Source organism: Lepidothrix coronata, unplaced genomic scaffold (genome assembly GCF_001604755.1).
Source record: "Lepidothrix coronata isolate B3197 unplaced genomic scaffold, Lepidothrix_coronata-1.0 Scaffold133, whole genome shotgun sequence".
Taxonomy (NCBI): domain Eukaryota; kingdom Metazoa; phylum Chordata; class Aves; order Passeriformes; family Pipridae; genus Lepidothrix; species Lepidothrix coronata.
In genome coordinates, this window is record NW_016690313.1 from 35,707 (window position 1) to 51,342 (window position 15,636).

Below are 15,636 nucleotides of genomic sequence, written 5' to 3' on the forward strand. Positions count from 1 at the left end.
CATCCGTCTTTTAACTGAATAGTTTGCAGGAAGACTCTGTGAAACTCGTGTGTGCAAGACACAGTTGAGCTTAACTCTCTGCAGACCTGGATTTTGTGAAAGTCTTTCAGGCTGGGCGGGATACTGCTCCGGTTGGAGTGGGGTACTGACATGAGGGTCCAGTCTGCCATGTGTGCCATTAAAGTTTTTCTTCAAAACCTGTTCGAGTTCTCTTGTTTTTAATTGATCTTGTTCAGGAGTGAGGGAAATGTTAATGCTCTGGGGACTGGGGTGTTGTGGGAGTACGGACACTGGGGAAGCGGGAGGCAGAAAAGGCAGTGCACGGAGCAGTACAGGGCTTACTTATTTTAGGGCTCCTGCATGTGAGTCGGTGTCTCCCAATGCTTCCATTAAAAATTCTGTTGTGCTTTAGTGTGGGAATGATGTAAAGTGAAATAATGAATACCTGGTGCAGAAGGGTGCTTGCTGTTTGCTGCCTGCCACCACGGTCCTTGGGGAAGTGGAGAGAAAGGCTTTCGGAACTGCTCCTGCTGAGCTCGAATCCTCTAAGTAAATGAAGAGCAATGAGATTTAAAGGGGAGGTTTGATGCTTTACAAATGCAACACAGTGTAATGAATCCTTATTTCATTAAAAAGTTCCTTACTTCAGCGAAGATAAGCATCTTCTAAAGGCTGGTGTTGATTTTCCTAGTTTCTTCGGGGTGTGTCTCCAGAGATTGCCTGGCACGTTACTGTAACTGGAGCTAATAAATACATGAAGGATGCCAGTCTGTCCTCCTCAGCAGTCTCGTGCTTTTCTTTGTCCTGTCTGAAAGGCAGCCTCTTGGTTGCTGGCTTTCACCCTCTGCCCCTGTGGTGTGTGAGCTGTGTGAATTAAACTGGTGCTGAGCTGTGAGTGTGGTTTGGTCCCTCCTGGGAGCACCAGGGCTGGGGCACCTCTCGAAAAACAGATTCTCCATGTTTATTATTCCCTGATCCAACATCAGAGTATTATAGCAACGTGTAGTTTAAGAAATAAATTTTCAAGTGTAATAGATTTATTAGCCTGGTAGTTTTGTAAATATGGTGTTTTACCCTTAATTTACTAAATATTGATCTAGAACCTTTGGTACATAAGTCAATATATGCACTGGAGGCAATAGAATATCTTGACATTAGAGGCTAAGTCTGGCTGTTCAAACCAGAATACAGGAAAGCAACTTTGCCTACTGATACCTACATTTTGGAAGTGAAGAATTAAAAATAAAAGTAAAGAGCCTGCCAATTTTGCAAAAGCTATGCAAAGTACATGATTTTTGTGTGTTTAATTATATTTTTGCAACATTATGTGTTGTTACAGTGTAATTAGTTCAAGGCAGCCAAAGTACAAATTGGAATGCTGTAGTACTGTATAAAGAATATATTCCTACTATTCAAAAGTAGTTTCTTAAGTGATTTGTTTTTTTCTGCTTCCCTATAGATTAAAGCAAAAAATTATGACAAAGTGGAAAAGGTGAGTCCTATTAATATATGTAATATATCTCTATAGCAAGAAAAAGTACCTTGTGATTGGGCTGTATCAGATTGAAAAAAGCCACAGCTGTCATTGAATGTGCTATTCAGAGACACAGATAAAAAGTGTCATTACAATTCATTTGTTGTTGCTACAACAAATCAATAATAATAATAAGCTGTAATCAGTGAATTGTGCACGGGGATTTTTCTGTTTAATTCTCTCCAGTTCCCTTGCATAGCACAGAGATGCTTTAATCAAAAGAATGAGTAGTTTAACTTACTCTTTCTTATAAATCTCCATCATAATTAATAAGGTTATTTTAATCCACACTTTATAGTTTTGAAAGTAGAAACCTAATTTCTGTATCTGGAATCCTGATCACGTCTTCTTGATGTATTAAACAGTTATTTCAGCGATGCCTTATGAAGGTTTTACACATTGATTTATGGAAATGTTACCTTTCCTATGTACGAGAAACCAAGGGGAAGCTGCCTAGTTACAAGTAAGTTAACAGAGTTGCTCTGAATTATTCTACTTTTATGGTGAATTTCTTCTTCATTTTTCACTGGGGGGTGGGGTGGAACCTGTGTGACAAATCTGTCTGGGGATATTCTGGTGGAGTATTGGAGGTTTGATGTGTAATCTGCATTTAGAAAACATTTTCTTTAAAGTTTCTTTAACTGAGTTTCCCAGGTAAAATTGCTGCCTTAATCTGGATTCATAGAACAAGGCTGGACAAGAGCAGGGGGGTAGCTGGTGTATCCATGGCAGTTCCCTGCAGATGGGATTGGTGCTTTTGTTGTCCCTGCCCTCAGTGTCCTGTTTAGAGTTCCACAAAATTCAGCATTAATTCCAGCTGTACTGTATTTGACCAGTAATAGGAGATAGTTCAGGCCTTAGAGAAAAGGTTTAGAATGCAGAAAATAAGGCATAAAATTCAGGGTGTCTGAATTTTGGGGTGTATTAATCTTCATCCCTTTTCAGTTACTACATTTTGCTTGTTTATGGTCTGAGTTTCAGCAAATATCAGTAACTTCCAGCATCTATAAAATCTCTCTTCCCCAACCCACCATGATTTCTTTGCACAATAACTGGCAAGATAAGTAATGCATTAACAGAGGGGGAAAAGCAGGATTTTCTAATTTTACAAGACTGTTTTGAAACAGTTTTAAAAGTATCAGTGCCCACTCCGCCATCCCCAATCTTTTTATCCAATTTAACTTTCTTCTCTTTTTCCTGTTAATCTTGTCAAGGAGGTAATAAGGTACTGAACTATGTTTGAGTAAAGGAAACTGGGAGAGAAGTGGTAGGGAGAAAAAACACTCATAGTTGAAACTTAACCAAGGAAATTCTGTGAACATTTTAAATCTGAAGGAAAATACTTTGAGTTTGGGGGACCAAGAAATCAGTTTCCACACAAGGGAGCTAATCCTAATTGCCCCGGAGTTTTGGTATTCCCGGAGAATTGCAAAAAGATCTGAGGGGAAAAAGGAAAAAAAAAAAAGAAACCATGAGTGCATGTGTCAGCTAAGAAGGTGTGGAGAGCGGGTTTTTTCTGTCTTCTCAACTTCTCATAGTATACATGGGTTTCCACTGGCTTGGGAGGGTGGACCAGGAGCTGTTATTATGCCGGATTGCCACCAATAGTTTTAAATCACTTTCTTAAATAAAACAAATAGGCAAAACCCCAACATAACCTAAATACAGAATTTAAAGCTATCTGAATGCCAGTTTTTGCTCTCAGCTGTTGAATGATATTTCTCATTCCTCAATGTCTGGTTAGAATTTGCTGCCCAAAAGAATACTCTTTAAATAAAGAATTTTTTAAATACTAAACACTTGCTCTATGGTCTTTGTGGTTTGTTCTTTTCCTCAGAGAAAAAATGGCTCAGGCATATGATTTTGCTCTGGATAAGATTGGCATGGAAATCATGTCATACCAGGTATGTTTTTTTTTTTCAATCAAAGCACATTTTATTTCTAATTTTTTAACAAGTACAACTGAACATTGGATTCATTATATGTAATATTTTTTTCTCACATAGATCTGGGTGGATTACATCAATTTTTTGAAAGGCGTGTAAGTACCTTCTAAAAGACTTTTTTTTTTAAGATCAGTTGGTGTAATTGCTGGTGTTCACAAGTGATGACCTGACATGAATTTCTCTCCCACTCTTTAGAGAAGCAGTAGGATCCTATGCAGAGAACCAGAGGATAACAGCTGTCCGTAGGGTTTACCAGCGTGGTTGTGTGAATCCAATGATAAACATAGAGCAGCTCTGGAGAGATTATAACAAATACGAAGAGGTAATCAACAACATGATTGTTTGTGACATTAAGAAAGAAATAACAGCCAAATGTGGTGCCCAAACTATATCCATTAAATAAATATGTGTAAAAGAGGTGACCAGCAGTGCGAACACCTTTTGTGGGTGCAGTTTGTACCAAAGACCTGTGGCGAAACTCTACAGGTACCTGAGTGAATTTTAAAATTTATTTCAAAGACTCTCCCTCCATAAGATAAATTGGACTACCCCATTTCCCAGCTGGCCCAGTGGAATTGCTAGTGAGTTAGAAATCGCTGTCACCAGTGATGGAGAATGTATCTAATGGGAGCTGGAGCAGCTCAGGTGGCAGTGAGGGCTGGTGTCCCCCAGGAGGCACTCCCCTCCTTTCACTTGGAGTTGAACAGGGTGAAATGGCTTTCAGCTATGATGGTTTGGATTTCCTTCACTGTGTTAAGTTACGTGGTCTTAAGTATTTATAAAATGCTCCTCACCATCCTTCCCCTGAAGCCATTCCAGCCTCCATTGAGATGAGTTTCAGCAAGTGTGACCTCAGCTCATTGGCCTCACAGCCTGCACCTTTACAGTGTATTTATAAACACATCTGTTAACAGGTGTTTGACCAGCCCCAGTCAGCAGCAGTGAGAATGCAGATCTGAGTGTAGCTGCCCTCGTGCTCAGCACTGCCAGGCAGGGATGCTCATCCACCACTCTCCCTTTTCCTGCTGATTGTGCCCAGGTTGGCAGGTGCCAGCATGCTGTGGGGCAGCTGTGCCCTGAGCAGGGAAGAAGGGCCAGTTTCTCTTTCCTTGGTGCTAATTAAGCAAGTTATGCTCTTGATGACCTCTCATGATGTGCTTAGCAAGTGGGAATACCTCTGGGTGGGAGAACTCTGGATGGGAGGACCTCTGGGTGGGAGAACTCCAGGCATCCAGACCCACAAGCGTGTACTGTAACAGCTCATTGCCCTGTTGTTCAGGGACACCACAGCCAGCCTGCTGACACCAGGGAAGTTATCCAGTGCTGTGCCTTCTCCTGTGCAGGAAAATTCCCGATACAACTTCCCTGTAAACCTTCTCTTCCTCTCCCACACAGCAAATGGAGGCTGTCACTGTTGATTACCACTCCTTTCATTAGTACATAGGGAGACTGTCAAAACAACAGCTCAAACCTGTCCAGTTTCTAGTTGAGGCAGCTCTGGCTGACATCTGTAACTCAGACCTGTCCCTCAGGCTGTTCAGAGCTGCAGAAGCTGAGGGCCAGTGCTCTGCTCAGATGTGGGTTTCTGCACATTTTGTTCTGGCTAAACTGGCCTCTGGCCTCAAGGGAAAGGGCTGCTGCTTGCAGGGGTCCTGGCACAGGGAAATGCTCCTCACCAGAAGGGCTCTTTGAGGGGGGGGTGATTCCCCACATCAGTAGCCCAACAACACAGCGATCACGTGCAGGTCTCTGTATGAAAGATTAATGGCTGTTTGCTCTAATTCGAGACTATTCTCAAGCTTCCCTTCAGCTCAGCCATAGCCACCACCACATAGCAATATCAGCCTGTCAGTCACCACTATCTTTAATTAACTAAATGGTCAGAAGTGGCAATGCCCCCAGTGAGCCCCCTGTCCCAGTGACAAAGGGACAGTCTTTGGCTCACTGCTGAGCTGGGAGTGCATCCCGGGAGGATCCAGCTGCATCCTCAGCCTGGTCCTGGGTTAACTGGGGCGTTACTGGGTTTGTGTGCTAGCCCACACAGCACCCTGCACAAGCCTAGACAGTGCCTTTGCTTCCCTACTGAGTCAGTACCAAGCCTGGGTGCCTGTTTGGAATAGGACTGAAAGCTGTGCCCACCTTCCTCAAAGTCTTGCCAAGCCACGCCAGCTAAATCCACCTGGACACAGGCAGCAGCAAAAGGGGGGTTCTTACCCTGCTGTAAGAGCAGTTCTTTGTGGTTTTGTTCATGCCCAGGGCCCTGTGAGCAGGGCCCAGCTGCCCCCAACCCCTCTGCTCTTGCTCAGCAGCACAGCAGAGCCCTCTCACACGTGTGCAGTCCTGGAGGGGTGCCACTCTCCGTGATGACACATCTTGAATCCCTCTCAGCTGACAAAGGTACACAGCTGGGAGTGTGCTGAATAGAACCTCTTTTAAAAGCTGTTACTTCAGGGACAGAGGAGAAGGCAGAGCTTTGAGTCTGGAAGTCAATCTGTGTTACTTCTTGTACCAGAAAATGGAGTTGTTCATATGCTGTTACCTGGTGAGCAGCAAGGCAGGGAGCTGTGACTGACTAGGTACTGATCGTCATTTAAAAGCAAAATTGTAAATCACAAACACATTCTTTCTACTTTTGCCCCCAGCACTTTATGTAAAGTATTTTTGAAAGTAATTAAAAGTATGTTGAGGTGCTTGAGGTCAGTTGATTTTTAGTAGTGAGTTTGTTCTCTGATACAAGATCTTGCCCACGCTTTTATTAGGAGAAACGCAATACCCCTTGAGATTGGTATTTTAAAATAACTTTGTCCTTGCTCAAATTTGCATCCCTTTTCAAACTCTTCCCTGTATAAAATAAGATTCAGTATTTCCAAAGTGAAATGGCAAATTCCCAATTCCTTTTTTCACCCTTCTCCAGGGCATCAATATTCACTTAGCTAAGAAGATGATCGAAGACAGGAGTAGAGATTATATGAATGCACGACGCGTTGCAAAGGTACAACCTTCTGTTGACTTCCCTTTGTTCCCTTTAATTCTACAAGCCATCATTAAAATCGGTCCTTATTTTGAATAAAGCTGTGTCAGACTAATAAGGTTGGTCTGATAAAATATTTGTATCTCTTTTAGAAAGCATAAGATAAATAAAATAAGCTTAAATCTGCTCTTCAAAACATTACTTCTGCTTCAGGAATATGAGACAGTGATGAAAGGCCTGGACCGAAATGCTCCCTCTGTCCCTCCTCAAAACACCCCCCAGGAGGCTCAGCAGGTGGACATGTGGAAAAAGTACATCCAGTGGGAAAAGAGCAACCCGTTGCGAACAGAAGATCAGACTCTTATAACAAAAAGAGGTAATTAGATACTGTTAGGACAGGTAGAATTATATTTTCTTGGCTTCATTAATGACCTCCAGCACAAATAATGTTGTCATTTGGTGTTCAGGATTCCTGCTGGAGCAGAAGTTAATCATATTCCTTGAATTGTGTGAGTGTTCTTTTAAAAAAAACAAACTACGTTTTACTCAAGCCAAACTGAAAGCAATGCCAGGATTTTGGGGGACAGTGCTATAGTCATGTGCCACTGAACTTCAACTGGAAGTCAGGAAACAGTGGATCACATCCTAGTTTTTATGGCTGTTATTGAATGAGTTGTTCTTCAGCAGATTTCAGCTGCTGGTTATGATTCATAAAGTTTCTGGCAATATAAAAGTTGTGAAGAAGTTGTGATCATTGTAGCCAGTTAGTGTTAACATTGATTTATTTGATGATTTTTGTACTTCACACTTCCACTGTGCAAGATGGTACCATTTCTGCAGTGATTTAGGAGTGTTTCCTCCATTTCTTGCCCACAGTGATGTTTGCTTACGAGCAATGTCTTCTGGTGCTGGGACATCACCCAGACATCTGGTATGAGGCAGCACAGTACCTCGAGCAGTCCAGTAAGCTGCTGGCTGAGAAAGGGGTAAGCAGGTTGCCACTGGTTTTCTCTTATTTGATTGCTTTGACATGGTGTACTGTTATTTTTTTGGGTCAAATACTTAAGAACCAAAGAGGGGGGTGTGAAAAATATATGTAGTACAGTAAGTTGTGTCGTGTTCAGAATTTTAAAATCAGGCCTGATGTAAGAAATAAAAATTTCTTTATTTGAGGTAAGAATTATGAAAAACTATTTCAGTCTTGCAAAGGTAGGTTTGAGGGAGTTTTAGGTTTCATTTTTAGGTTTGGGGGAGTTTTTTGGCCTGGTTTTGTGATTCCTTAAGTGCTGGGGACATGATTAACTCTTTATTGGAGCACTGCATGGAAATTCACTGGGACTTGTCACACACAAGATATTCCATAAATTGACCTTCATTGTCACATATGCTGAACAATTACATTATTATACTTATTATTATACTTATTTTATAACAGGACATGAACAATGCCAAACTCTTCAGTGATGAGGCTGCTAATATTTATGAAAGAGCGATCAGCACTTTATTAAAGAAGAATATGCTTCTCTATTTTGCATATGCAGATTATGAAGAGGTAAGCAAAAACAGTGATGTACTGACTTTAAAATCCAAAGATGTCTCCCATCAATAATGCCATTTATTTGAAACATACTTAATACACAGAATTCTGTAGAATTAATTTGCTGATTCTTCCAGCCTTACTCTCATTCAGGGTTTCTGAGCTGACAAAATGGAGAGGAAAATCTCATCATATAAGTTACAAAAGTTTTGAAAATCTACTGTCTTTCCACTTAAATATTGACTATAATTTTCAAATTGTCATAAGGGTGAAATGCTTATAAATTTACATTTACCAGAGCATCAGCTTCTTCACTTTTAACATGGGCATAAAGAGCATCTTTTCGATCTAGTTCTGAGGGGTTAATATTTGTGTTTGCTGTGGTGGAAGATGGGAGGCACCTGCATTGCAGCTTTCTGGGTGGTTTTGCACATGAACCACCGGGAATAAAGGCTGTTTCCCACTGATCAGATGAGGACTGTGGAGTTTGCCACTTACTGTAACATGGAAGAATCTTTGCAGGAAGATTGTGAGGACAACAGGGGAAAAAAGAAAAGCCTTTGCCCTTAAAAGAAAGAGCCTTCCTTGGCTTTCAGTGCAGCTTCTTGTATGCTAAGTGTCCTGTTTTTTTAAGGCTGCACACTACAACGTGGAGGGCTGGAGCTGGCAGGGAACTGAATGGATTATTTGAAATGTGTAGGTTGGAGAGTGAAGGTGCTTTTCCTACCTGTCTACACATTACTTTTAGACAGGGATAAAGGAAACAGTCTTCTTATCCCAAACACCTACAATGACAGTTCTGCTGCAGTACTACTACATTAGAAAAAGAGTTCAGAGTCTCTTGAAAAGCATGTGCATAAGCACTACTGGGAAATTAATGTTGGGAAGTAAAAAAATGACTGCACGAGACAGGAAACGCTTGCAAGTAAAGGGACTGACATGCACAGTGTTCAGCCGGGGAAAAATGGAAAGAGAAAAAGTCTAGTTTTTTAATTCAGATTGAGCTGTGCATTCTCAGAGGTGATGTGGAATGGTGTTACCAAGCAGTCCGTATTTCTTTTTACTTAGAGTCGAATGAAGTATGAGAAAGTGCACAGCATATATAACCGGCTCCTGGCTATCGAAGACATTGACCCCACCCTGGTAAGATGATGCCTGGTATTGAGTTTTCCCAAATTTACGTGGGTAGTCACTCAAACACGTGCACAGAGTGGGGAAGAGCTTGCAGGAGTTCCTTGGCTCACAAGGGTGATGGAGCAGGTGGAGTAATGAGATGACAGAATTAGATTAAAATTTCGGGAAGGTTGATAAGTATAGTCTTTAATTCACCTTAATACACTAAGTCATGAGCATTCTCCTCCTCTGTCTCTTTTGGACAGTCTCTTAAAACAGATGTAAGATATAAAATACTTCATGACAGCTCTTAAGAATTGATGTATGTTTGTCTCAACTAAAATTTCACTTTGCCTCCCCTTACCTGATTAAAACCACGTTGCTTTTGTCCGTTGTTCTCCCTACATAAAAATACTCCATCCTGTGTACCTGTAGTTTGTATATAAATCTGTAATGCACCATATAAGTATCCAAGAGTATTGCTGTGCATCTGCTGAAGTTATAAACATTGTCCCTAGTGCCAGCTGTGGTAGTGCTGAACAAGTGGTGTGAGAAGTAACCTGCTCTCAAGAGGCAATTTAGTTTATAAATAGACACATCAAAGCATTAGAAGGAAAAAGAAGGTGTGAGGTCTAAAATGAAACAACAGGTCAGTGTTAGAGGAAAGGTATCCATTTACTGACACTTTCCATTCTTTAAAGACAGATCATAATGTTTCCCAAATGCACATTTTATGAGAAACCGTGTCCCGGTTCCTCCTGCTTGAGGAATGCTGTTATTTGTCATCTAATTCAGAGTGAAGGAAAGTTAAATCCCAAAGAAAGGCAAACCACAAATTGGCCACTGAATTAAGCAGCACATTCATTATTTCCTTGATCAGGTACAGATATTTGCAGACTGGATGATTATTTTTACCTTGGATTGTATAATGTACAGTAAAATGCTTCATCAAACCTTTTGGCTGGTCTTGGCTTTATTAGAAAGTTACCATCTTTACACTGATCCTCGAGTTCTCTGAAGGCAACAGCTTATGTAAATTACATTCATTTCCTTACCTCCCCTTCCTTGAAAAATATGTGTATTAACTATTGTGTTTTCAGGGAATCAGTCTTAGGTATGTTCAGTTTCTTTTTTAAAAATCCATAAAAAGGTTTGCCTCATTATTTATAGCAAAACAACACGGAGGCACAACCCAGCCTTGTTTCTATTGTGACTTATTCGCTGTATTTTGTGAGTGAAGATTAAAAAAAAAAAAAAACAAACTTGGTGATATCCTGGTATTCTTTGTTAGCAGTGATGCTGTATCAATATTAATGTGCCCCTTTAGGTTTATATCCAATATATGAAATTTGCAAGGAGAGCAGAGGGCATAAAATCTGGAAGAACGATATTTAAGAAAGCGAGAGAGGACGCCCGGACCCGCCACCACGTGTATGTTACAGCAGCTCTGATGGAGTATTACTGTAGTAAGGTAATCACAGGGGCTCAGTCTGACACCACAGAAGTGTCAGCAGGGGGTGTGGAGCTCACTGAAGCTAATAACTGTTTGGTTTTTGTTGTTTTTTTTTAATGTTTGCAGGATAAGTCTGTGGCCTTTAAGATTTTCGAGCTAGGGCTGAAAAAATATGGGGACATTCCAGAATATGTGCTGGCATATATCGACTACCTTTCTCACCTTAATGGTAAGCTCTGAGCTTTGGGAGGTCTAATGGAGCATGAATCTGCTTTCTCTGTGAGTTTAGGTTCAGGCCAAGTTCCTTGTATTTAAAATTCTTCTTGAAGAGCAATGAAATCTCTTCATGAAATTTGGGAGTTAATTTGAAAACAAAACCTGTTCTTCTGTCCTTACTGAAGTTCCAGAACATTAGATCCTGATGCTACTGATTAGAGGAGAGTGAACTTTCCAAATTGTAACTCACTGGCATTGCAGGAGCTTTACAGCATCTGTTGTGAACAGTGGGAAGGACACTGAGAAATCTAAATCCTGAGGAAAAAGATCTGTAGGACCTCCAAATCAGCGTGAGAGGAGTGAGGGATTAGCTGGTCCTGACTAGAATTAATTTAAACTCCTTCTCCCGGGGTAGATAAGATGAGCAAGATACAAAATCAGTATTGTGCATATCAGTCCTGCTTGGAAGTTGCCAGGGAGCTGGTCTGCACTGGAAAGAGCAGGGCACGGGCAGGAGGTGGAGGTGGTGGTGGAAGGTCTCTGTGTGGGATTTCCTGAGGCAAGGAGTGAATATCCCTCTTACAAGAAACCAGGCTGCTGTGGGGAGCAGGGGCTGACAGAGACCTTTGTGTGGAAGTTTCATGGGGAATTGAAGAAGAGGGAGCAGTTCATCCCAGGGTCTTCCTCTGCCCAGTCCTGTCTGGTACCTGTTAGATTTTAAGATTTTTTCAGGTATTTCTTCAAGTAGTCAATTCTCTGGTTCAGTGTTTGTGGCATAACAGCCCAGAGGTGTAACACAGGGTGGGTGTAACTCAGCTGTGTGAGCCAGGGGCTGTGGGCAGTTGTGCTGCTGCACATCTCCTGAACCTACACTGTCTTCTGCAGGCACCAGGCACATGAGTCTCCTGTCAGACTACAGCACTTTGGTTTTTCAGGCTCTGAAAGTTTGAACAGGCTTGGAGGTTTTAAACAGAGATTTTTTTTTTCCCAAGTTCCAGTATATTTAATTTTGCAATAAATTATTGTGGGTCTATATGAATATTTGCAATGCCTTTCTATAGGTTGCCATCAGAAATAAAAAAAGTTCTTAAAATTCCCTAGGGTATTGCTCTGTTTTAATGATCCAGCAGGCTACTGCAAACCAAGGAAATTGATCTCTGAACTCCTTTAAGTGTAAGGGATGGTACAATACCTGGGGCAGAAGCTGGCACTTTAAGGAACAAAACCACTCCATTGCTCCACCTGGCAACGTACAGACACTGAGTGCTTGTTGGGAACCAGGCCTAATAGTTTGGGGAGGGCTTCTGAGGAATATACAAGTATATTAATATAGCCCTGGTTTAAAAGGGAAGTAATGAATTGAAAGGCCAAATTTAAATCTACCCAGATATGCTATTCTGATAATAAAAGAAAATGGAAAAAAAAAAACAAACCAACCCAGAAATCCTGAAGAGATGCCAAACAATTGCTGTGCTGTTATAGAAGAACCTGGATTAGGATCAGTTTGTCGCTATCAACAAAAATAAACTTCCAAAGAACAAATTTGCAATGGAATTTAACATCAGTAAAGTTTTATGTGGGCATTCAGATCTCTTTTTATACTTACTGAAATTCAAATCCAAGTATCAGAATATCAGCCTCATATCTAATTCAATGTACACATTTCTTTGAAAGGACATGATTTTAAATTGTCTTTAATGTATTTTACTTAGTGTGATTTTTCTTTTTGTCTTTCTAGAGGACAACAATACGAGAGTTTTGTTTGAACGTGTTTTAACTTCAGGGAGCCTTCCACCTGAGAAATCCGGGTATGTCTGCAAAAGCAGTTTTGCTACACTAAAAACCCCTTTCAACCATAAATATCCCAAAGAAATCAGAAACATCAACAGCAGGACAAAATTAGGCACAGATGTTCCTTCCCCTCTTCGTGCTGCCTAAAATAGCAACAACTGTGACAGATTTGTGAAAGTCCCTATCCCCCTTCTAGTGAAATTCGTTTGTTTATTGACTTTATAAACCTCATTGATGCAGGATTGTTGAGGATAAAGTGCAAAATCCTCCTGTGCAGTAAAGATTCAGTGGTTTGAGCAAGGGGATTCAATGAGCAGTAAGGATTCAATAGTTTGAGCAGAGGAGGTGAGTCAGGAATTTATTGAGGAGGGTGCTGAACACCTCCCAGCCAACTGAAAATAAAATAGGAAAAGAACTAGAAAAGGCTTGGATTAACCACTCACCACCACATCTTCATTGCTACTTTTTAAGTTGATTTCTCAAAAAAAACCCAACTTACCCAGCCCTTGCAGTCTGAGTGTTCACCCGTATTATTCTGGTAGACATAAGCATCAAAACTAAGCAATCAAACATGGCACTGCTGTGCATATTCATTCTGCACTTTAATCCTGATCTTTTTGTGAGAAATAACATTTATGTCCATTTTAAAAGTGAGAAAACCCAAGAATTTAAAAGCTGAATCATCTTCAAAGGTGAATTCCAAGGCTAAAGTGAAAGTTGAATCAAGTCCAGAAAAATGGTCGGATGTTGCTTAAGTTATATATGAGATTTTCCACAGAGAAATCTGCAGTAATTATATATATTTTTGGACTATGTAAAATTCTGAAGCAGTGCCTGCTGTGTCATAGGTTACTTCTTTTGCCAGCTAGAATATGTTGGTCTGTGCAGAAGAACTAGATCATAATGTATGTTGAAAAGGCCTTGACACATGTTTGTGTGTCTTAGATCGAGAAAAGCTTACCTCAGATGCTAAGTCCTTGACACCAGTAATCCTTTCCTTTCCGTAACAAAGTCCTTTGCAGTCCACTAGATTGAAAGTTTTTACAGAAATATATAAGGCACTGGGATGGCAATGCATGTGTGAGGTGCATCTGAAGCAAATCACAGAAATGGCCACGTCCTCCCAGATCGCCTCCTTTGAGTCCTTCCTTTGTGTTCTTTGGGCTGTGATCAGTAATTCTTTCTCCTTCAGTAACTGTCACTGTGTCTGTTCTTTTACAGTGAAATCTGGGCTCGGTTTTTAGCCTTTGAAAGTAACATTGGTGATTTAGCCAGCATACTGAAAGTTGAGAAGAGGAGGTTCACAGCATTCAAAGAGGAATATGAGGGCAAAGAAACAGCTCTGCTGGTGGACAGGTACAAGTTCATGGACTTGTACCCCTGCTCTGCTAGTGAACTCAAGGCCCTTGGTTATAAGGTAAGTGGGTAAGAACACTTCAATTTACTGTTGTGCTTTTCAGTCCCAGTAAACTTGAGGAATTCCTTGTTTAGGACTTGCCTTACACTTTTCCCCCTGAGGGAAAAGCAGGTAAAACAGGCCTTCTCCTCCTCCTTGTCTCATTGGGCAGCAAAGTGCCAGGCTTTGCTTAGTGGGCCAAGGGCAGAAAGGAGCAAGGAACACGACTGACAACTGCAGCCTCATGTCTTCATATTTACCTTTCATCCTCCCACGGAAAGGTCGATGTGTTCGTGCCATCACCACTCAGTACAGGCCTCCACTTCCGACATAAGCCCGAGCTCTTTCAAAAACCCAAATTCTTTCAGAAGTTTGTTGAATTGGGCCATCTGTGTGAAACATCTCTGGCTGTCCTTCCACTCCAAGGTGGCAACACTCCACCCATTTCACTGAGAACTGTATCAAACCAAACAGGCTGCAGTCCCCGTGTTTGCTGCCAATGGCTGAGGAAAACTGTCCACAGAGATCAGTGGCTGCTTGCTTGTTTCTGTTGTTTCTTATGGCTAAAGTGCTTTGGTGCTGCCATTTGGAATTTAAAGCCTGGGCCAGACCCTGTTATCTGGTGGTCTCCTGTCTTGTTTCTAACCACATATATTTTAACTACTGTTTCAGTTCTGTGGAAGGCCATAACGCTTCCAAAACCAATAGAACAGGATAAAATGTTGGGTAATATTTTTTTAAGCGTGAAGTAAATAGGCTGCTAGAGAAACAGCTGATTGCCATTTGCACGGACAGGAAGAGGGCCTTCAATTTACGTCTCTAAAACAGTGCCTCAGCTTCCAGTTATTTCTTACACAGAAGAGTAATTTATGAAAAATACAGATGACATCAAAGTTAGCAAAGCAGCTGAATTGTTGCTCGTCACAGAGCTGTAAAATAATCTGATAGGTGGAAATCAGAGTCACATTGAGCCACTGAACACTTTCCTTTGAATGCAGTGGGGACAAAGTTATTTTGAAGTTAAAGGTGTGGGTACAAGAGAGAAGTTCTTGCGAGGTGCCTGCAGGGCAGTGTGTACCTAAGATGGTTCAGCCCTTGGGCTGATTCCTGTTGCTTGTAACGTGCCAAAACGTAATCCTGTTTGAACTGATGCTTTGCATGCCTGCTGACTGCCTTATGCTTTATTTCTTATCCAGCTAAAGCAATCTAGGGAATGAAATGAGGGAGAAATGATAGTTGTGAAGGCCTAGTGGTCTGCACCTGTTCACCTAAATCTTTTTAACCTAAAAGTGGGGCCGCTCAAAAATGACAAACATGGGCCCATTCAGTAGCAGAAACAAGTGTTTCCACTCCCAGCTGGGACTAAAATGCTTGATGAAAACATGCAAGTTCTGCCCAGATGGTCTTGTAAGAGGACATCTGAAATTATAATGATGACAAGATGTTTTGTTCTGTAATTTAAACAAGCCATGTGGTCCTGCCGAGTTCAGCGCTCTCTGATTGCCTTTCTCAGGATGTCTCCCGTGCCAAGCTAGCAGCAATAATTCCAGACCCTGTGGTTGCACCTTCCATCGTGCCTGTTCTCAAGGATGAAGTAGACAGAAAACCCGAATATCCAAAACCCGACACTCAGCAGATGATTCCATTTCAGCCAAGACACTTAGCACGTAAGTCAGACC

The 15,636-nt window shown here is 41.3% G+C and overlaps 1 protein-coding gene across 1 annotated transcript in view; it reads left to right on the forward strand.

The window, feature by feature from the left end:
* The window catches only part of CSTF3 (cleavage stimulation factor subunit 3), a 49,127-nt gene that overhangs the window by 31,294 nt on the left and 2,197 nt on the right, over window positions 1-15,636 (forward strand). The window contains exons 4-18 of the mRNA XM_017826976.1: window positions 1,460-1,492; window positions 1,900-1,997; window positions 3,372-3,438; window positions 3,541-3,575; window positions 3,676-3,802; window positions 6,395-6,472; window positions 6,665-6,827; window positions 7,328-7,437; window positions 7,887-8,003; window positions 9,057-9,131; window positions 10,429-10,572; window positions 10,681-10,783; window positions 12,509-12,578; window positions 13,783-13,978; window positions 15,471-15,624. Of these exons, the coding sequence (XP_017682465.1) occupies window positions 1,460-1,492; window positions 1,900-1,997; window positions 3,372-3,438; window positions 3,541-3,575; window positions 3,676-3,802; window positions 6,395-6,472; window positions 6,665-6,827; window positions 7,328-7,437; window positions 7,887-8,003; window positions 9,057-9,131; window positions 10,429-10,572; window positions 10,681-10,783; window positions 12,509-12,578; window positions 13,783-13,978; window positions 15,471-15,624 (1,570 nt within the window). The remainder of the gene's footprint in view (window positions 1-1,459; window positions 1,493-1,899; window positions 1,998-3,371; window positions 3,439-3,540; window positions 3,576-3,675; window positions 3,803-6,394; window positions 6,473-6,664; window positions 6,828-7,327; window positions 7,438-7,886; window positions 8,004-9,056; window positions 9,132-10,428; window positions 10,573-10,680; window positions 10,784-12,508; window positions 12,579-13,782; window positions 13,979-15,470; window positions 15,625-15,636) is intronic.